This window comes from Pelodiscus sinensis, chromosome 4 (genome assembly GCF_049634645.1).
Source record: "Pelodiscus sinensis isolate JC-2024 chromosome 4, ASM4963464v1, whole genome shotgun sequence".
Taxonomy (NCBI): domain Eukaryota; kingdom Metazoa; phylum Chordata; order Testudines; family Trionychidae; genus Pelodiscus; species Pelodiscus sinensis.
In genome coordinates, this window is record NC_134714.1 from 120,588,377 (window position 1) to 120,611,096 (window position 22,720).

Here is a 22,720-nt window from a genome sequence, read left to right on the forward strand (position 1 = left end):
AATTAGGTCAACTACCATTTTGTATATTTGGGAAGCACCTGATGGCTCTTCAGGTGGTCGCCGAGTTACGAACACATCGACTTATGACCAACCTCCCATTAAGCGCATTACAGCCGGCCCCTGAGTTACGAACGCGATCTGCACTTACGAACAGCACAGTCACATTTAAATGAATGGGGTCCGACTTAGGAACAGATCGAGTTATGACCAAGTGTTTGGTAACTCGTTCGTAAGTATGTAAGAACGTAACTCGTTCGTAAATTGGGGACTATGTGTATTGGCCGTGAAGTATGGTTTGATTCTTTGGGTACAGCTGCAGAAACCAGGGTACTATAGACGGTAAATGGATTAAAATATCTCTGCTACTGACAGCTCCAGGATACGATTGCCAGACTAATGGTAGACAGGCAATCCAATGTTCTCTAGCCAGAGTCTGTTACTTTCAGGATGAACCAAGAATAAGTTGTTAAGAGAGTTACAGGGTGAGAGCAATCAGCCAAGCCAACAGACTGCACTATGGCTGGCCTCTTCTCTGCACAGTGAATACACTATGGGTAAGTCTACACTAGGAATGTGAAAAGTTAACTGTTAACCAGTGGGGGCTGGAGCAGCTCCCCACCCACCATAGGCAGGGGGCTGCTTCAGCCCCGTAGAAGGTGCCCACCATGGACAGGGGCTGCTCTGGCTGTCTGAAGCAGCCCCTGTCCACGGAAGGCTTGGGTGCCCTGCAGGCAGAGGCTGCTCCAGAATCCAGTCCCGGGTGCCTCACAGGCAGGAGCAGCCCCTGCCTGTGGCAGGGGAGCTGCTTCAGCCTCCCCGCCCATGCCCCCTTTAATCGGTTAAACCAATTAAATGGGATTTTACATCCCTAGCCTGCACTGAAAAAACACCCAGTGCAGTGGGTCTTGGATCCCAAGTGTACATACTTGGGCTTGCACTAGAGCCATACAATTAGCCATGCAGCTGTCCCTGCTTGGGTTTTGAAACTCCGCAAGGGGGAGAGGGATTTCTGAGCCCAAGTGGGAACATCTTCTCTGCTTTAGTTGGTGCCAGAGCATGAGTCTGAATCTGCAGAGCTGGTCTATGAGTCTCACTGAGGCAAGTTTTGGGGTTGGGAGTGTGGTTTTGCAGTGTAGACATACCCCTGCAGGGCTACGTCTACACTGGCATGATTTTCCGGAAATGCTTTTAACGGAAAAATTTTCCGTTAAAAGCATTTTCGGAAAAGCGCATCTAGATTGGCAGGACGCTTTTCCGCAAAAGCACTTTTTGCGGAAAAGCGTCCGTGGCCAATCTAGATGTGCATTTCCGCAAAAAAAGCCCCGATTGCCATTTTCGCGATCAGGGCTTTTTGGCGGAAAAGAAATCTCTGCTGTCTTTTTCTTTCGGAAAAAGACTTTTGCCCGAACGGGAGCAGCATAGTATTACCGCAAAAGCACTGACAATCTTACATGAGATCGTCAGTGCTTTTGCAGAAATTCAAGCGGCCAGTGTAGACAGCTGGCAAGTTTTTCCACAAAAGCGGCTGCTTTTCCGGAAAAAGTGGCCAGTCTAGACACAGCCCTGAGATTTAATACTGGCAACAGAGAGCTGGGAACTCGGGTGCTAACCCAACCGAGCCACTGACACTCTGCATCTGATTCTCTGCTCCACCAGCTGTAACTCCACTGAATTCAGTAGCATTTCAAAACAGTAATGGGGTGCCTGGCTTGACTCTGCTGACAAACAGCAAGGATCCAGCTGTGAACCTGGCATTTGTCCCTGAGGTCAGCTTTGAAATACAGGACCAGATCTGTAGCTGGTGTAGACTGGGCGCAGCTCTACAGGCTTCAGCAGAGGATCTGGCCTGCTGGCTGAGTCCTGGGTTAGAAAAGAAAAATGACTCAATGCGTGAGACCTACCTCTTCCTGTAAATGTCCAATGTCTATTTCCCATGGGGCTCCACGGAAGATTTCCTGGGGCGGCTCCCACCCGTTGCGGAACTTTGGGATGTAGGGAGGAACAACAGACTCTCTAGGCCATTCCGCTCTTAGAACATGGGAGGGAAAAACGGAGGCAAAGTGAGATACTCAAATGATACTTTCTAGGACCCAAGTCCCCACTGCCCTGCTCCTGGTGACATTGTGTAAATAGCCACCCAGGTACAGGGCAACAGTTAATCAGGCCTCTAGTTTTTCAACCAATTGTACAAAATCCCACTTTCACACTCAACCCCTCTGAACAGGCCATAGAAGTGAAACACTACATTGAATTGTTCTTAGAACTTGGACAGCTGCTGATTGGCGGCCCTTTGCCTCAGCCTAACTCTCACCTGGATCTGGTCCACGTCTCTCCCAGGGTCTCCCAAAGCATCATCTCTTTCGGTGTCAGGTGTCCTTTCAGGAACTCTGTGGTGTCTTTAGAGAGAAGCGGGCTGAGGATTGACCTTGCAAGTTCAGGGCCTCCACAGCTCTGGATAATCTAGGTCACACACATACACAATGCCGGTTACAAACTTTCACCCCATGAACCAATGCCACAATCTCAAACTGAAAATCAAATCCTCTGGGCTTCTTATTGAAATTGAGAATCTTGCAGGGTGTTTCAAACACTGAGTGATATTTGCTTGAAATTGCACCCCAGAGCCGCTCCATGTTGGAAACAGATTTTCTTCTCACTACTGAAGGCCCTGAGTCTGAAAAGGCTCACAACCCTAGTGAATAGTTTGATGAGCCAAGACCAAGTTTGTAATTAAACCCAAACCCAGATGAATGTTATGCTGTTTCCAGGTTTGGTTGTGAATTCTTTGTGCATTTTGGCACAGCAGTCTGATTCCCTGTATGCTCCATGCAAGTGCATAAGGTAAAAATAGAGGCAGGAGGTGAGTGTCTCTGAGGAAAAGGGGTTTCAATGCTTTCCTAATCTAGCAAGTGAGGTGCTTGACTAGGTACTCCACATCTCTGGCTTTCTGCAGTGGCTGCCATCTTCCCCATGATCAGGGACTGAGCCATGGATGTAGACCACAAGCCTCTATGGTGTAGGAGCTACCCTAGATTGTGGATCAGGCACAGAGAGGAGCACACAACATGCATCAAATAGTGGATTACATCTGCACCTGGTAATATTTTGGGATAATATGGGGAGCTACCTGCCCACGACTGGCATTGCTACAATGGCAATCGCTAATGCACAATTTGGTTCCATGCTCCCTGTGCTGCTTTTACCTTGCACTTTCACCCCTAACACTGATGCATCTGCCCATAGTTGGATCATGTGCAGTGTCTTTCTGTCTGTCTCTCATGCTCTACTGGTGCTGCTTTATATACAGGCACTTGGGTAAGAGTAAGAATTGTATTTAAAGGGTTACCAGTTCTAGTGGCCCAAACAGGAAATGCACTAGTTCTGAAGCACTCGGGTTCTGGATGTGCTTTTTCAGTTTGGCCTGAAAAGAGAGAAGAATCCCAGGTTAATCCACAGCTGGCTTTTGGCTCCTATCTTCTGTGGTACAAAGAGATTGCTGTTCTCTGGTACTTTCCCTAATTTTTCCTTAATTTACGAGCCTGACAAACAAACAAACAAACAAGCTGTTAGCTTGTACTCATGAAGTGTGGCCAAAGTGAAATCATGATTTTGGGTGACTCAATTCTTTTGTTCTTTTGGTGTCCATTTTGAGACCCTGAATAATCAGGCCTGTTTATAGTAAGTGCCAAGGATGTGCCCTCTGAAAATCACAGCTTTTCAAAGTGTTTTGAGTTGGGAACCCAAAAGCATTGGTCATTTTTGAAAATCTGGACCATGAATTCCTGGGTAGTGAGAAGGCCCCAGAACTTCATGAGTATGTAGGCATTTGACTTGCATTGTATTCAGCAAATTACCAACAGGGGAAATTCTTCACTGAGGCCAGGGTTACACCTACAACGGAGGTAGATTTGGCTGTGTTATTCAAAGCTGTGTGTGACGTCATTAAGTCAACCTAAATCCCACTGTAGACATGCAACTAAGTTGACAGGGAATAAAATCCTTTAACAACCTCGCAATCACTTCTTGGAGAGGTGGATATACGACAGTGATTAAAAAAACCCTTCTGTCAAAGTGGGAAGCATATGTGCTACAGCGGCACAGCTGTTAATAGAGACATGGCCTAAGGCATCATCAGTATTTGGGGATTTGCATCAATGTGTCTAGAGCTGTTACTGGTCACTGATTGCAGACTCCTAAAGCCTAAATGCTCCGCCTTTTGAAATGCAGTGTATGACAAAGGAAAAACAAATGCCTGGTAGTAAATTACAAGAATCGAGTGTATTTTTACAGCAATCAGTGGGAGATGCAATGACATCACTTCAGTGTATGCATGCATCCTCTTGTGAGAGACAGGTGAGGTCCTCTGAGCCCAGGAACCTGGCATGGCTATATTCAGCTCTAGCACCAAATCCAACTCTGTGGTCTTGGATAAATCACTTTACTTCCCTGTGTCAGTGTTTCTGTATGCAAAATGGAGTTGCCCAATTACCAAGTGTGGTGTGACAATATGTAACCCACATACCTACTGGGTGTGATTCACTGGCTCATGTAGTGGCACTCAGACCACTTACAGGGAGAGAGAGAAATAATGCATTTACTCTCCAGCCTTAGCTGAGAGCCAGCTTGCTTTTACCTCAAGCTGTAGAGAGGCTCATACTCTAAGCTCCAGAGGTCCCAGGTTCAGTTCCACCTGTCGGTGTTACAGATGGATTAATGTTGGGGAAGTGCTACATTCGCTGATGGTGGGTTTTTTTCCTTCTGCACTTTAATATTAAAAATGTTAAAAATAACTGATGTATAGATGAGTGAACCTAAGTGAAGTGATGCCTCGTAAGGATGTGCAGTTACACAACCCGGCTTCTGCAAATGCTGTGTTCCTGTTGGGGCTGGTTTAATGTATTAATATTTTCATTGCTACTTCCCCTTTACGTTCCTTCAGGGCAGTAGTTTGTGTCTATAAACAAAGAGCTTCTCTAAGCCATGCCAGTATAGTTAAAGTGGCATACACCCCCAGCATGGACAAAGTTTTACTGGCATAAAGGCGTTTTTATATCAGTATAACTATCCCCAGATGGGAAGAGGAATAAGCTATACCAGCTTAAGGCAGCTGTGACTGATATCTCTTTGAGGGATCTTATTGAATTACAATAGATTTGAAATCCATTGTATCATACCATTTATATCTGGATGTGGAATTGTATGCAACTTCTCTGGGAGGCAGACATGGCCAGTATAAACTCTGAGAAGTGTTATGAGCGTCCAAGGACTATTTTAAACAATGTGTCAGACAAGAAGGCAACAAAGTTGGACAAACAAAGTTAGGTTGGTTTCCCAGGAATCACTTAGAAGGAGGTGAATGAAAATTCCCACTTCCAGACTTACCCTTTCAAGCTAGTCCCTGAGGAAAGAGAGTCATTATCTGAGGTTATGTTTACACTTCAGCACTATTTTGGTATACTGGAGATATCCTGAAATAGCTATTCCACGTGTTTTGAGCACACCTGTTATTTTGAAATATAACAGGCCCGCTATTCCGACGTCCTTGTAAGCCTTATTCCACAAGGAGTAAGGAATGTTTCAGAATAGCACTTTATTTCAAAATAAGTGCTGCGTAGACAGTGCCAGATTTCAAAATAAGCTCTTTCAAAATTGACTCAAAACAAGCTCAAATTGCATAGCTTATTTTGAGCTATGGGTGCAGTGTAGACGCGCTCTGACTGATTAGTTATTCACAGGTTCTGAAGATCAAAGATTTGCGCTATGTACAGGAAAGGCAAACCTGTGCATATGTGTATTTTTCTGTTATGAACTTGTAGCCACAGGAAAAACTCCTATGTGGAGTTTGAAAGACAACCTGCCAAAGCCTTTGCTGGAATTGGAGGAGATCTCTGGTAAGTTTATTAGCATATACATAGCTTTGTATTGTTTATGATATGTTTTCTCTGTAATGCTTTCACCTCAAGACTAAATGGGCTTGCTTAGAAAGAGCTGTGTCATAGTGTACAACTGTGGGAAACAAGTGTTTATTGCCTCCAAGAATAAAGCAAAGTACAGATGCAAGCTCTCATTAGCAGTCTGACTTGCTTGGGGAATTCACAGTCTAGGTATTCACCCTGTCAGAAGGGTGAGAGACACTAGATGACTGAAGAGCTCAGATCCTGGGGGCATGAGAGGGTGTCTTGGGTGGGACACGTGGATAAGATAAGCAGAGTTGTCCTGATGTGACAGCACCTTTATGCTGGTATAACTACAGCCATCCTGTGAGTTGTACCATCGGAGCCGTCCCTTGGATACGGTGTATCGGGGTGACTGCTCTGGCCCCCATGTGTTGGGGGGCCCCCGACAGCCGGTGTGATTGGCCAGTGTGGTCATTTCTGGAAGATGAATCTGTCATTTCTGGCCCAACTGCTAATGCAGAGTGGGGTCCCCAAGCCAGCTGTGGCTGATATGTCCTGGGCCCCACTCATCTCCAGGGATGGCCCTGTGTACTGGCATAGCTATTCTGTTGGGTTTTTTTAATCACATTGATAACATAATTATTCCATACAAAAGCGGAGAGTAAACCATGGCTTTATGGATCTATGCTGAGGCCATAAGTGATGAGTTACATGGATCCATGATGCCCCAGCGTCCTGGCCTGGGGCCAGGCTCCACCAAAATTTGCCACCTGCCTGCACTCCCTGTCCCCTGCAAGCCCTGCAGCCCCTGCTGCCTTGTGCACTGTCCAGCATGTCCCACAGCTCCGCCAGAGCCGGCACCCTCTCCTCCGACCCCTCTGTCCAGACCCCAAACTCACTCCCAAGCCTGCACCCAGGACCTCCACCCCCGACTCCAAGCCACAATCAGCACCCAGACTCCATCCCAGAGCCTAGCTCCCCTGGAGTCCCACTCCTCACCTCTCCTGCTCTGAAACTCCCTCCCAGAGCCTTAGACAGGAGGTGGTGGTAGGGAGTTTGAATGGGGGAGGGCTGCAAGCTCTGGACATTCTGGGCACCACCAAAATATCTGCAAAACTGCTGCTCTTGGCTGAGGCAAGAGCTATTTAAAAGGAAATTTAGATCAATGCTCTGGCGTCTCTACATATACACTTCAAACTTTCATATGGCCAGGTGTGAATGTATTAATAACGTGCCCACCCTCCAATTATAGCATGCAACAGCTGTGTTTTATCTAGGACAAAGTTCTAAAGTCACCATATTAGCTTTCCAAAGAGACTGGTTGTAAATCTTCCACTAAAATATGTTTTTCAACAGAAAAAGGCTTTCCATTAAATGGACTTTATTTTGCCAAAAAACCACCACATTTATCAAAACAGAAAGTTTGATAAAAATGAAGTGTGGCTAACATGACTCTCCCCCCCGCCTTTTTTTTAGATGGGAACAAATATTTTATGGGAAAACCCTCTCGCAGCCAGCTCTAGTCTAATGTTGTTGGTTTTATATTAATTATTTGTACTGCAGTCACACGAAGACATACTACCCCTCTGTGCTAAGCACTGTAGAAATGTCTAACAGAGCTGCCTCTGGCCCAAAAGAGTTTACATTCTAACTGGAACATCTCTGTGCTTCTGGTATTATTTTTCCTCCAGTGAGGCAACATTGTGTCTTTCAGAGTCTAAAAGAAAAGCTGTGTGTGCGCAAAGAGTGATTCTTCTCTGAAGAGTCAGGAAAAAAGAGCAATGGAAAAGACAAGGTCCCCCACAGAACTGGTGCAGGACCGTTCCTGACAATATCCTCCAGTCCAGAGACCACTTTTTAAAATGACTCAGGAGATGGTACTTCTATCACTTTCCCTTTGGTAATCATTTCCCAGTCCTACAGAACTTGTAGTCTGGCCCCGAGGGTTTCCAGGTGTCTGGTATTAACTTGGACAGTCTGGTATTTTCGCCTCCTGTCCAGTAAAAAAAATCCAGAAAATACTGAACACCTAAAATATCTGGTATTTTCTGATTTTTTTCCCTGACAGGAGGTGAAACTACCAGACACCTGGCAACCCTACCACACTCAGAAACTGGGCCTCCAGGTCCCCCCCTTCAGCTCCCACCCCCCAATCCCTCCTCCTCCCCACTTACCTGGTTCTGCCCACACACAGTAAGAAAACAAAATGGCCACCAGCCAAAAAAAAAACCCCAAAGGCTTTAAAGGGGCCATGCTGGTTGGGTGGTGGTGGTGTTTTTTTTTTTTTTTTTTTTGCTTTGCTTAATAACTGTCGTGTCTTTTTTTCTTGATCAATAGCTTTGGTCTTGTTCCCCCTTTTTTTCCTCAATGGTGTTTTTTTTGGGGGGGGGGGGGGCAGAGGGTGTTCGATATTTTTGGTTAAACCATCTGGCAAACCTAACTATTCAGCCTACATTTTGCTTCATGTAATTACACCCCATTTTTCCTAACCTGAGTCCTCACCTTCTGTAGCCCATAATCAGGAGGTTTAGAGCTACCTTTGCTCTTCCCCTGCCTACAAGATTAGGCCACAAAGTGGGAGAGGAATTCTGCCTCAGCTGACCCTGTCTCTTCTGTCACCATCCTTCCCCAGCCCCTGCTGGCTGAGGGAATAAGGAAGAACTGGGGGTCAATCTAGCCATGTCAACTAAAGACTCCTGCATTTTTGGTGAATCCTTGGCCACCTATTTATGGCAGTTTTTAAAGACACTTGCTGCTCTGAATGCACAATGTGAGCTTTGTGGTGGGGTTCATAATCTGGCCTTTGGAGATAGTTATCCTATAAGAGTTTGCCTGCCCCAGGTCTCTTCCCTGTGAGTAACAATCACAAGGCAGAAGAATGGTGGAGTTTGCTGGTGTTGCTAGCTCTGACACCATGGTGGGGGAATGTGCATTATTATTCAGTTGCAGTAGAAATGTCTGAAGTTGGTCTGCTTGTTTCCCAAGACTTGTTTACAGTCTGTGGTTTCTCTGCAGATAACTTCCTTAAAACTAGTCTTGTTAAATCTGCTGCTTTTGGGCAAGCTTGGTCAGAGAGCTATGACTCGACAGAATTAACTCAAACAGAGCCATCACCCTGCTTTTTTAATGTGTTTAATGAAACAGAATCAAGAGTGTTTGGTCCATCTTCATGCTTGGTAGTACAGTACTTTGCTCTACTATTTTTAACAGGGCAGAAGAGAAATGGAAAGTAAGAGTTAAAGCTTTTTTTGGGGGGGAGGGGAAACAAAACAGAAGCATGGGTGTGCTCAGTTACCTATGGACTTCACATGGGCAAGTATTTTAGGAGCTCATACAAAGCAATGCTATATGTAAAGTGTCCGATGTGAATCATTTTAAAGCACAATGGTTCTTTTCTTTCCGATTTACAATCTCTTTTCTTTCCTGCCCCCTATCTAAACAGAGAAGTAAAAAGATTGCAGAACTGGTCAGATTTGTAAAGGCAGCAAGTGGAAGTATATGTGCAAGAATACTGACGTGTGCACAAAGGAGTATCTAGATGTCTAACAGCCTACTTGCATGCACAGCTATGATAATGCTGCTCACACAGGTGGAGGCCTGTAAATAGGTGCAGATGCTTGAGGGCTGGATTAAAAACTCATTTAAACTGTTGTGATCTCCACCCTTCATTTAATATAGCTCTGAAAGACAACTGTACTGTCCTGCCACAAGTAAGGATGTGCATGTGTGGATGGAGAAGCAAGACAGAGACCGCAACCTACCAAGCAGCACGTAGCTGGGAAAAACAGAGAGAGCACCATGGGGGGAAGGGATAGGCACATGCCAAAAGTTTGGTGCTGTGAGCAAGGACACAGTCTTCTATTCTTTGTCGCTTCCTGTTTTCTGGGAATCAGACTTTGTATGTTCTTTTTAATAAACATGAGTGCCTCAAAGTTTCCAGACTCCATCCTTCAGTTCTCCTCCCTACCAGAACTACCTTCAAGGCTGAACTTTGAGTAGAACCTTGGGTCAAAAACAGTAACAATATTTTTGCACCTGGACTGTCCATCTTTTTACCTTGTAAAAACCTGCCTCTAGAAATGGTTCATAAAAGCCTTAACCAGCATTTTGTCAACAAGTGACTGTGATGTAGTCATCTAGAATATATCCCACCCAACCCATGCGGTAAAATAAGCAGGAGGAAATAAAGCAGGGTGCTTCAGCATTATTTTATGATGGTTTTGAGAGCTCACAGTTGTTTTCCAATGTACCTGCATAAGTGTTGTGTTCTGTAGGTGTACAGCACGGGCATACAGCACTCTTCGTGCAGCACCGAAAATGAACAAAAAACATTTGTGTCTTACCAGGAGATTGAGAGCCAGCTTGATTTTCTGGAAGCAGTCAATGAACTCGGCCTCCGTTGGCGGTTTTGCTCTAAGAGTCAGCATCCCCTCTGAAAAGAGGTTGGGAAGAAAAATTATTTGAGCACAAATAAAATTAAACAAATTAAAGTCATGGGGTTTAATTCCAAGGGGATGCTAGGCTCACTGGATTTCAGGAGCCCTGGCAGTGCAGCACATACATGAACATGGTTTCTCCATGCTGCAACCTTTGCTGTGCTCTGGGAATGGGTTCCCCAGAAGCAGGGCTTGCTAAGCTGCAGGCATAATGATGTAGTATGTATTGATATGTTCTTGAACCTGAACTCGAAGGTTTCAGGGTGACATCAATTTGTGGCTGCTTTGATTCCCCGGCAAATCATTAACTCCGCTCTATTGTTTACCCACTTGCGTATTGTACTGGTTGATGGGACTGTACCTGCAGGTGCTTTCTTCTTGCTCTTCTTCCCTTTCTTCCGTTGGTTCAGCTGTTTGAATGCCTCTGCCGCTTTCTGAAGCCGGGCCACAAACACCTCAATGTCGTCCAGGGTGCAATTCAGGATTTGCTGTGAATGGAGCAAAGAGACAAAAATGCTGAGCCCAAGACACAAGAGCATCAAACTTAGGTGTCCAAGTTCTGAAGCATAACTTCCACCAGAGCCTCAGTCCCAAGGCTTAGGGATCACTTCCTTGCAGCCGAGACATGAAATACAGTGGAACTGAGCTTTTTCCAACAGAATGATTTCCAGGCAGAGAATTCTGTTTAGGCTTTTCTGCTGCACCCATTTGTGCCCATCTGTGAATGGGATTGCATGGAACTGGAAACAATAAACTTCATGAATAGCATCTCTGGACTTAACCAGGGCACTCCTTTTCCATAAGAAGTTAGTACCTAACTCTATGAAAAGTCCCATTGAAATTAGAGCTACTCAGGGAGTAAGGCAACTACAAATGGCACAATCTATGCATCGTCTTCCCTCTTGCTCATCTCTTCTGGAGGGAGAAGGAGCTTGGTGCCAGTTTTAAACGATTACATTGCACCTAGTTTGTCCATGAATTGTTCCCTTTCTGCCCATGTCTCTTTGCCTGTTACGGATGCCTAGCTCCAGCTACCCACCGTTTCTTTTTCAATCTTCTGTGCTAAGATCGCTCGGGATTCTTCATGCTCCTGGGAGCTGGAGCTACGTCGTTCGAATTCTGCCAAGGAAGCAAATAGGTAGCTGTTCACAATCACAAGGATGAAATCAGGGGTGCCCTCCCAACAGCTAATAAAGGCATCATGCTCCTTAAGATAGGTTACAACAATCTGTGAGAATGCAGAGAACATTCAGCTAGGAGGAGATTAACGTTGCTAATTAAACCCTTCAGAGTTGTAACACCTGCTGCAATGCCTGTTACAGGCGCGGCCCATGAGCCTAGGCGAGCTAGGCAGCTGCTTAGGGTGCTGCTGGCCTGGGCGCCCGATGATAACATCACGGGGCACCCCGTGATGATGTCACGGCCATTGATGGCCGTGCAGGCAGGGGCGCCGATTGCACCACCCCGCCTAGGGCGCCAGCTGCTACAGCCAGCCTCAGGCTGTTCCTGCGCTGTGTATTGATTTGTTGTCAGCTTACAAATGCAAATAGAGCAGGAATCCCTATAAAGGACACCCAGTTAGTGATTAGCTTCTGTAAACAATGTACAGTGCCAGATCCTCAGCTGTAGCTTCATTGACTTCAGTGGTGCTAGGCTGACCTTCTGGAGCTCTGACTTGCAGTCTATTGACACCTCTAAGCAGTACAACCTGAGACCATCAGATACACTGCTAGGTCAGGGTTGACAGAAATACACATACATGCCATCTATCAGCAGAAGCTTCTACTGTCACATGGGCAAAAGATCAAAAATACATGGTCAGGCTGAAGAAAAGCAAATAAAAGACACAAATCAATGCAAAAGCTAGTCCCAGTGTCCCTGGATTTCTCCTTGACTGATACATTATACATGCTTGAACAAAGATCAGAGGAGCTGTGTGCAAATGTGTATGTGCTCTCTCAAAATGTAATTCTATTTAATTTGCATACGCTCAGCCTGGAGTAAATAAAAACAAGGCTTTCAAATGATGGACTGGTCAATGGCAAATCAATATTTCAGAATATGCAGTTTCTGGGTCGGCTTTTTGTTAGAAGAATAATGGCTACGTTTTCAGGTAAGTGCTGCAGGAGCTCAGACAGTGCACCAGAATATACAATTTGGGAATGTTGGGAGATTGTTTGGCAAAGAACCACAAAAATTGCTTGCATATCTTTCCTAATTGAGGGGATTAAGTGACTAGTTTGGACAGATGTTCTAGAGAAAGCACTGAACTACATGTTAATGAGGAAAAGACACAGGACTTGTCTACACTAATCTCTGTCACCCCCATCAATCTATGCTACACAACTTCAGCAGGTAAGGTCGGAGGGGGCTACTCTCCTGTCGACTCCGACTGCTTTTCTCATCTTGGTGGAGTACTGGAGTCAATAGGAGAGCACTTGGAGCTTGATTTATTGTGTCTAAGCAGACACGATAAATCAACCACCAATGGATTGATCACTGCAGCATCAGTCCACCACATTGTGGAGACAAAGCCTAAGTAAGGATCTACATTCAAAGTATTGTGCTATCCCATTTTATCTGGACACAGTCTGTAAATGTAAATAGTAACAGCCCTGTTGATGTAGTTAACAGATTAGAGAATTTCATAAAGCATTTGAAGCATACTAGGAAGAGCAGAGTTAAGGGTGTGTTGGTCTGGCCCATTTTATGATGATGATGTAGAAGTGTTGCCTATAAAAATACAAGAAACTTAACTCTTAAAATGCATAATGGATTTCAGATCCAAATAATCAACAACAATGTTGAGGGGAGACCTATTACCTATTAGACCCAGTATTGTCTAATGGTCTACGACACTGTTTTTGGGTGGATAGACTGGCAGACCTGTTCAAGTGTGACTGTCTTGCCCTCTGCTGGCCATAGCCTATGTTGCATAAAATCCTAATTACAGCTGTTGAAGATCCTGCTGCAGTTGAGAGGCCAGAGCTTGGCTTTTTGGAGAAGGAGCACAGTTTTGTCCTCCTCTATGAACATGACATACATTTGACTACTGTGTGGGTACAGCTAGTGACTGTAATCCAGATAGCCATGGAATGGTCCCAGTCTGACCACATGGAAACATGAAAGTATAGGTAGGCTGGGAGAGTGCAGACACAGCTGTGCTTGTAGCTGGAGAGGAAATACCAAGCTTCTTAATGTGAGCTGTGTGAGAAAAATAAGAAAGGAAGCAATGTATGGAACCAGAGATAAAATACCACAAAGTGCCCTTCAGAGCCTATTAATGGGACTTGGTACATCATGAATATTAGATGGGGGGAGAAGGAAAAACCAGTTTCATGCCAACTACACGATGAATGGCAGAAAAATTTTCCTTGGCATTTTATGAAGTCCCATTGAAAGAGACTGTCCCAGAAGAAGTCAGATGCCCACATATTCCAAAGTCTTCTCTCTCTGGCCAATGTTGACTATTTAGGACAGTGGGCCATGCCTGTTTGTGCATGGTGGTCAGCCAGGAAGCATGTTGGCCAGTTTGTAATGAGTTCCTGATCTGTACAGTTTCAGGCCCCATTGATGTCACTGATCTCTACATGAACAGACCGCTGCCCACACTGACTTAATCCACCTGCACAGGGCTCATTGCAAGACTGATATCTGCACAACGGGCTATTCATCCAGTCCCATAGTGGAGGATTACACCTGGAGAAGCGAAGGGGACATAACTGGGAGGAGTCACATTACCAGGATGAAGTCAGCTAGATGAGAAATGTTGCATAATAAAAGATTATGTGTTGGGTATATCACTGTGCTCTCTGGAATGGAAGATGGATCAGATTGGGTGATTGGAAGGGTGAATGGCAACCTCTGTTTAAGCTATACCTTGGATGGTATTTTCTGGTCGTGTGCTGCTTGGTTTCTATGGAACAGCAACATCAAGCCATGTGAATTGTCAGCTCCAGCTTGCTCATACGTATAAGATCTTGATTTGTGAATGCTAAGCAGAGTGCTCTCTGTGATGATAGCATTGCTGTGCAAATGAAAATGTAACAGCATCGTGATGGAGACGTACTGCTCATGGGGGCCATATTTGTAAGGTCTATGTTTTTGTGCATATGCTGAGGCACCAGTACCAACTAAATCATCCAAGAGTGTAACTTGCCTGTTTGGTTCTGAGAGAGCAGGTAAACATAGATCATGATCACTTAGTATCACTGAAACAGAAGCTGGAAAAGACCTATTGCATTACCATCTAATGGAGATAGTATTGATTTCTTGTTCCGTCTGCTCTATTTAAATTGTAAAGATCTCTGGGGCAGGTACTGTCTCTAGGCCTTGTCTACACTAAAAGGAAGATCACTGCTGTGATCAGGGCTGGCCTTACCATGAGGCGAGCTGAGGCGGCCGCCTCAGGTGCCAGACTGTGGGGGGGTGGGGGCGCCACTAGGACCCAGAGTGTAGAAAATTGCGTCTGCTGCTGGTGCATATATATTCTCTCTGCTCTAGATACACAGAGATGGTGGAGTTCTGTGCTGGAGGAAGAAGGGCACAAGAGACATAACAGGCAGGCAGGAGAAAAGGTGGCATGGGGGGCGTCATTTGAGCTCCCATCCTCAGGTGCCAAAATATTGTGTGCTGGCCCTGGCTGTGATCCAGAGTTCAATTTAGCGAGTCTAGTTGAGACTTGTCAAATCAAGCTCAGAGGGTGCCCCCACTGGCATCTGGTACAGCCAGTCCCCGAGTTACGAATGGTCGATTTATGACCGTTTGCATTTATGGACAAACCTCCCATTAAGTGGTCGTAAAAGCGGTCCCTAAGTTACGAACGCGACCTGTGCTTACGAACCCATGCTTACGACCGGCTGTACTCCTCTTTTTGTGAGGATGAAGGGGAGTAGATAGGAGTGTTTGTTCCCATTGGCCTCCCTCTCTGGGAATGCCACCATGGTTGGCTTAAGATAAGCCAACTCCAGCTATATATTTTACGTAGCTGGAGTTGCATACCTTAAGCCGAACTGCTGGTCTAGTGTAGGCCTGGCCTCAGAGACTGTTTATACAACATCTGCCACAATGAGACGCTGATATTGATTGGAGCTGCTAGGTGCTGCAATAATGCAAATAATAAACATTATTTTCCTTTATGTCCTGGAAATGTTTCTGAATCCAGGAACTAGATACACTAAATCCAGTATATATTGAGTGCACATCAAAATGCTTAAAATATCACATTTCTATCTTCTGTCAAGCTGCATATTATTTTCACTAGCAAAGCTGATTCTAAAATAGTGTTTCTCTACAAAGAAGCTGTTTGTCCTTTACTACCCATGCTTAGGAAAGACTATTTCCTCTCCTTGGGATCTTGATAAATTGGACTGAATTCAGCAAGATGAAATTCAATAAAGACAAGTGAAAAGTAGTACATTTAGGAAGAAAACTCAAATACTCAGCTACAAAATGGGGGATAACTGGCCAAGTACCCTTGAAGAAAGGATCTGAGGGTTATAGTGGGTCACAGACTGAATATGAATCAACAATGTGATGCAATTGTGAAAATGGCAAATATTTTGGGATGTCTGAAAAGGAATGTCACATATAAGACATGGGAGGTAATTGTCCTGCTTTACTTGTTATGTCCCATTTTGGACAACACAAAATTGGTATCTATACCTGCATCTACAAAAATGATCCGTGGATATCCACATCTGCAAATGCAGATACTCACGGATATAAAGCAGATATCTGTGGATTTGCACAGTTCTAGATGCACAATCAGTATCCACAAAAAGGAGCTGTGGATATACATTTATTTGCAGGGCTCTATAAATTGGACAACAACAAAGATGATAAAAGATTTGGAAAATCTGAGGAATGGTTAAAAATAAAGGGTATATTTAGTCTTGAGAAAAGAAACCTGGGGTGAGGGCTGTTATAAAGAGAACTGTGATCAATTGTTCTCCATGTCCTCTAAAAGTGGGGTATGAAGTAATTGGCTTAGTCTGCAGCAAGGGGGTAGGCTAGGTACTAGGAAAAGCTTTCTCACTCTAAGGATAGCTAATCACTGGAATAGGCTTTCAAGCGAGGTTGTAGAATTCCTGTCACTGGGGTTTTTAAGAAGTGGTTGGATGAGGTTTACCCAGTTCTGTCTCAGCACATGGGGAGATGGACTGTCTGACTTCAAGGTCCTTTCTAGCCCTACATTTCTATGATTCCATGTATTTGGAGTTTCTCATTGTTGCTTCGTTACATTAGCCTTTCTTAAGTCTAGCAAAAGAGCAGGTAGAATGCTAACCTTATAGGCTATGTCTACACTACCAGGTTATTTTGAAATAAGTTATTTTGAAATAATTCCCAAAATAACTATTTAAAAATAAGTTTATTCCTCTTCACAAGCAAGAATTATTATTTCGAAATAGAAGGTTTGGTAGTGTGGATGCTCGCCTTGTTATTTCAAAATGAGCGGAGTTAGTTTGAAATAATTCCTGAGTGTAGACATGCCCTATAGTGTTGGCAACTCATGTGGTCAAAATAAAGGTGCATAAAATATATTGGCCATTTTTTCTTGCCAAATCTTTTTCAAAGAAAGAAATTGGGAACTTCTTTCTGGGAGGAAAAATAAATACCTTTCTGATCAAAGTGAAACAAAATATTAGGACTATTGATGGAAGCGTGCTCTGGTGTTAAGGCTCAAACCGAGAGGTGGGCATCCTGCAGCCCAACGGGGTTTATTTGTAGCCCACAAGACATTTGTATTTACTGTTGCCCATGCGCCAGATTTCCAGATTCCTCTAGTTTCCGTCCATGAAGTTTTTTTTCTTTCCTACCAGTATTACTAAAGTGACACACGCAAAGCAAGGGCACATGAAAGGAGGTGCATGCTGATTGAACACAATATTGACTGTGAGAGCCGGGTGCTCCCTCTGCATCCAATCAAAGCGCTGCTATGGTTCAATCAGCACACCCCACAAATTCTAGGTACACAAGCACAGTTAGCTAGAGTTGCCTTAAAAAACAAAGGCCCCCATTGTGTTTCGTTGAGCGAAAAAAAAAGGCCCTGTCACGGCTCTGTCTCTTTAAGAAGGGTTCTTCATGGAACCCTTGCTTTCACTTTGCAGAACCCTGGGGTTCCGCGGCACGCCAATTGAGAACATTGATCTACAGTAGCCACTTTGCATCACTGTGAAGTGATATTTGCTTTCTTGTGTTATGATGCTGTTGGAGCTAAAATGGATTCAGGGCAGTTCTAGAAGTCCAGGAAGGGAGTCAGCTTGTGTCACTGTTTGCATCAGTCATACACCCCAATTACACAGCCACAGAAGGTCTCCAGTACCTGGTTCGTTGTGCTGTGGAGGGGGTGCCACCCTGTTCCTGCTGTTCATCGGCGAGCCTCGCGTCTCATGCTGAATAGGGATAGGAGCGGGCCCTTGAGGCGGCGGGAGTATAGATTGTCGTTGCTTTATTTTCTCTTGGTTTATTCTGCAGGAGAAAGAACCCATAAGCAATTCATCCTACCACCAATAGCAGCCTTTCCTGTTCGCCGGAGCAGGGAAAGGAAACTCAATCTGTGCTATTTTATTTTAAGCTAAAATTCACTCTTGTGCAATGTCACACCCCTGGATAGTCCATCAGCAGTGAGGATCACACCTAATATGTCTGGATCTTGAACCTCTACCGCTTGAGCTAAAAGACCCCACTCCTTCATTCTCATTTATGGCCCAGCCACTATTAGAGGGAGACACAGCACCTCCCTGAATGGGTGTGAGTCAATCTGGCCTGCATCAGATGTATGCAGCTCTTTCATTTCATTTACTAGGGCTTCCATGGTGTGAGAAATGCTAACCAATCTGGTGTAAAGCACCATTTTAATTAGCATTTGGAGTTTGCAATATAACAATGTCTTAAAAGAACCCATTGCCATGTGCATTTGTGGTACATTTCTATAAGTAAAAGAACATTGGATGTTAACTGATTACATTGAATTCCCTCCTGTTTGAGCTATAGGGGCCGTGCTGTCAGTATAGGCTGACTGATATTGGTGTGTGTGTGTGGGGGGGGGGGGTTGGCTGGTGTCCCGATGCAGCAGAATATTATGATGTTAGGTGGGATTCCTCGTGTGGAGCAGAGAATGAACTAGAGCCCCCTACTGTGTCACAGCAGCAAGAATGTCACTCGTGAGTCACCAAAGGGTATTGCTCTGAGAGTTACCAAATGGGATTTGAATGGAACCTCTGAGGAGCCTCTTTATTTGGCACTGAGGGAGGCCACATCTGGAGTATTGCATCCAATTCTGGGCCCCCCCCCCCACCATGGAAAAGTTGTGGACTCATTGGAGAGAGTCCAATGGAGGTGACAAAAATGCTTGGGGGGCTGAAGCACATGACCTATGAGGACAGGCTGTGGGATTTGGGCTTGTTTAGTCTGCAGAAGAGAAGAGTGAGGGGGGATTTGATAGCAGCCTTCTACTACTTGAAGGGAGGTTCCAAAGAGAATGGAGAGAGGCTGTTCTCAGTGGTGACAGATGAACTGTGAGTGAGAAATAAGGACGGAATTCAGATTAGCTGTAAATTTCCAATGGAATTGAATCAGCTTGCCTAGCCTTTTACCTGTATTGTCCTACCCTTTTAATTATAGATGGGCCTAAAGCAGAGCATCTAATTCAAAGCCCTTTGCGAGTGTGTTTTTTTTTTTTAATGGCCGTGTGTGTGTGTGTGTGTGTGTGTGTTAAACCTGAATTGCTGGATTTGAACCGCCCATTTTAGTCTCGTTTCTGGGTTAGATCCCAACCAGAAGGGAGCCTATTTTCCCCACTCTCATTCAGACATGGACAAAATCTCCCACGGATAGTGGGCAAGATTTCACGGCCAATTCCAACTCTGATTTGGCCTTACCCCTAACCTCACATCCCTGTCTCTGGATGCACACGGACCCAGGGTGGGCCTGTCTGTCTTTGTGTTCTGTTTTCTATGTCGTCAATGGGAGCAGGGGGCATTTGTTTCCTCCATGCACTTTGGGAACCTATCCACCTGTGGCACTTACTTGAGCGTCTGCGGCCGTATCTTCTTGCCCTGCTTGTGATCGGCGAGAGCACTTTCGATGTCCTCGTGGACCATCTCCGCCTCAAACACAAAACAGTGATCTCATGAAGGCTTTGCTTGAATGAACTGGGCAAATCACTGGCTGTGTACTCATTACATTGCACTACAAGTGAGCTCATCACTTAGCAGTTTGTGTAGTATTCCCCTTGCCTCTCTCTGTGTAGGATGCTGGTGTAGGCGAAAGGAGCTTGTCCTCACATATATTTACATATTGAATATTGACATAATCAATATTTAAATATGCAAATAGAATGTTGCCGGTCCACCAAAAGTTTGTGAATGGGTTTGCCGGTCCTTGGTATCAAAAAGTTTGGGAACTGGTACATTAGGCCACTGGAGGATTCATGCCACCGCCCTACCTTCAGGGGTAGCCTTATCTCTTATACACCCACACCTCCTGCCCTGAGCCCCTCATTTACCCAACCCAGACTCCTGCACCCCCACATTCCCAGCCCCCTGCCATAACACTCTTGAACCCCCCCCCCACACTCCTGCACTGTGCCTTGAGTCCATCATACACCCCATTTTCCTGCCCTGAGCCCCTCATACACCTCAATCCAGACTCCTGCAGCCCCACATCCCCAGCCCCTTGCCATAAGACTGCCAGAAGACAGGCTGAATGCATGCATGAAGCTGGATTTGACCAGTTGTGATATAAACTTGAAAGAAATGTGCGAAAAGATGCAGCAGCAAAAGTGCCATTAAATAAAATCTGTGAATACAATGTTTCATTTACCATCATGTCAGTTATCAATAATATTAAGTTGTATATTTTCAAGCATGCAAATGAGCATTCTTATATGGCTCTTTGTTGACCACTTGTTCTGATTTCATGTAGTTTGGCTCTTTGGTTTGAAAAGGTTGCTGACCCCGTCCTAGGATTTCAGCCACTGGTGTGGGTGCAAACCCCTAGGGGTTTGTCTACTCAGCAGAGTTATTTCAGAATAATGCCCATTATTCTGAAATAACATTATGCTCTGTCTACACAAGAAGCCTGTTATTTCAAAATGAATTTGAAATAACGGGCTTCTTGTTCCGAATTCCTGTAAGCAGTATTCCTGTAAGAAAGTAAGCAGAATAGCGATTTATTTTGAAATAAGTGCTGTGTAGACCGTGCCAAATTTTGAAATAAGCTATGCAATTTGCGTAGCTCAAATTGCGTAGCTTATTTTGAGGTACGTGTTGCTGTGTAGACGCACCCTAGAGTAGTTATGTACTTCCTCTGGTGAATTGCCCTTTGGTCTGGAAGTGGGATATAAATCGCGTTGCCAGGGAGTAAACTGAGTTTACGCTGAAGGCGCTGCTGCTGCTCGCTGGCAGCTGCAGTCTCGGTAAGGCTGAATTCTCAGTGTAGCTAAGGAGAGAGCTTTCTGGCAGCTCTCCTGACAGTGTGCCTGATGACAAAGCCACCGAGCTGCCTACTGGCTCTCTGGAAGAGAAAGGAGGATTGCGGGGCCAGAATGGACAGGAATGCAGGGAACCCCCCCCAGTTTTACTATCCCAGAGGTATGGTCATAATTCTCTTGAGGTCCAGTTGACTTGAATGGGACTACACCACTTAGCACCACTGTGACTCTGAAGGGGGGCTCCAGTAGCAGTAACTGGCGTTACCATTAACGCCAGCAGAATGCTCACCAGTCCTGCCAGCTAACAGGAGCACTGGGAAGAACTGCTGCTGTAATTCGTACACTGGTGAAATGTTGCTGGTCCTAGCCCAGTGGTTTTCAAACTTTTTTTCTCCTGACCCAGTCGAAGAAAATTGTTGATGCCCACAAGCCAACATAATGTGACTAGAGTGGGGGCTCTCGGGTGGGGCAGAGGATGAGACCTTTGGGGTATAGGAGGGGGCTCTGGTTTTGGGTGGGTGTCAGGGCAGTGGGAGGACTGAGTGGCTCTTGGTCAGCGGTGCAGCAGGGGTGCTAAGTTAGATTCCTGTCTCTCTTGGGACTGCAGACCATGCTGCACCCTAGAAGCAGGTTCCCAGGCAATGGGTGTGCGGAGCTAGTGCTCAGGGCAGGGTGAGTGTGCGGGGCTCTTCTCTCCACCTAGGAGCTGGGCCTGTTGCCAGCCACTTCTAGGGTGCAACGCAGTCTGTGGTGTCAGGAAGCTGCCTTAGCTCCCCCACTGGTCACCTGATCCCCCTTCAGCAACGAGACCCAGTGCCCGACTTCCACCACCCAGAACTGGATCGTGACCTGAAGTTTGAAAACCATATTAGACAGGGTAGAGTGGAAGGCAACGTCCTACGCAAACTGCTTTCGAATGGCACTAATCACCGCTTTGCACCCCTTCTTGAAGCCAGCCCAGGAGATGTGTGTGCAGATTGTGCGTCAGTGCAGCCAGTCTGCATTCGCTCCTCCTGCATGTGGTGGCTTGCACATTCATTTGCACACACAGTTCTGGGTGGGGTTTTTCCCCTCTTGACAAGCCGAAGCAGCTGGAAGGTTTGACCCTCTAGCCCCTCTCCCCTCTCGCTTTCCCTCCCTGCTCACCTCCACCTCGTCGCAGTTGAAGAAGTGAATGTCGGGCTTGTGCTGCTCGCTGTCCTGGCACACCAGCAGGAGGACGGAGGAGTAGCGCATCTGATTCAGCACGGTTTGGCAGTGCTGGACTGTGGGCAGGGGAAAGTCCTCCAGCTCCTCCTGCAACACAACGGGGAGCAAGTTGCACAAACAGGAGTGGTGCTGAACTAACATCGGGCTGGCCCCTACAATGCCTCATGCAGGGAGGAGGAGACCTCCCCGGGTGGGTGCAGCCCAGCAGTCTGTCCCTGCAGTTCTGTGTCTCAGCCTGAAGGCCGTCCCGCCAGAGTGTGGAGAGGATGAATGATCCTGGGAATGAAGGACCAACTAGGAGGAGAGGGAGTTTCCCGTGTTGCTTCCCGGGGACGTGGTCCCAGTGCACAGGCTGCAGTACAGCACATTGATACTGGCGCTACAGAGGCCGTCCTCCTGCCATGCGCTGCCTGCAGCAGTGTTGGGCTTGCGTCAACACCTGCAAATGGGGGTGGGTGGGGGGCACCAGGAGGAAGGATGCTGTTGTGGTTAAAGCACTGGTCTGGGAGCTGGGACAGCTGGGCTCTATTTTTGGCTTCGCCACTTGCTCCCTGTCCCTGGGTAACCTTGGGCACACGTGTCTGTGCCTCCGTTCCCTGTTATTAAACAGGAGAAAACGAAGCTTTTCTCACACGCTTTGGCTTGGCTATTTAGCTTGTATACCTTTTGGGGCAGGACTGTCGTGTGTGTGTGTGTGTGTGTGTGTGTGTGTGTGTGTGTGTGTGTGTGTGTGTGTGTGTGTG

General features: G+C 45.8%; 1 protein-coding gene across 3 annotated transcripts in view; it reads right to left on the reverse strand.

Moving 5' to 3' along the window:
* EPS8L2 (EPS8 signaling adaptor L2) overlaps positions 1 to 22,720 on the reverse strand; it is a 112,957-nt gene that overhangs the window by 15,521 nt on the left and 74,716 nt on the right. For all 3 annotated transcript variants that reach the window (XM_006124878.4, XM_006124875.4, XM_006124877.4), the window contains 9 exons: positions 21,915 to 22,064; positions 19,364 to 19,443; positions 17,658 to 17,803; positions 11,373 to 11,452; positions 10,695 to 10,821; positions 10,241 to 10,329; positions 3,347 to 3,421; positions 2,312 to 2,460; positions 1,902 to 2,028 (listed from right to left, as the gene is read on the reverse strand). In XM_006124878.4, coding sequence (XP_006124940.2) covers positions 1,902 to 2,028; positions 2,312 to 2,460; positions 3,347 to 3,421; positions 10,241 to 10,329; positions 10,695 to 10,821; positions 11,373 to 11,452; positions 17,658 to 17,803; positions 19,364 to 19,443; positions 21,915 to 22,064 — 1,023 coding nt within the window. The remainder of the gene's footprint in view (positions 1 to 1,901; positions 2,029 to 2,311; positions 2,461 to 3,346; positions 3,422 to 10,240; positions 10,330 to 10,694; positions 10,822 to 11,372; positions 11,453 to 17,657; positions 17,804 to 19,363; positions 19,444 to 21,914; positions 22,065 to 22,720) is intronic.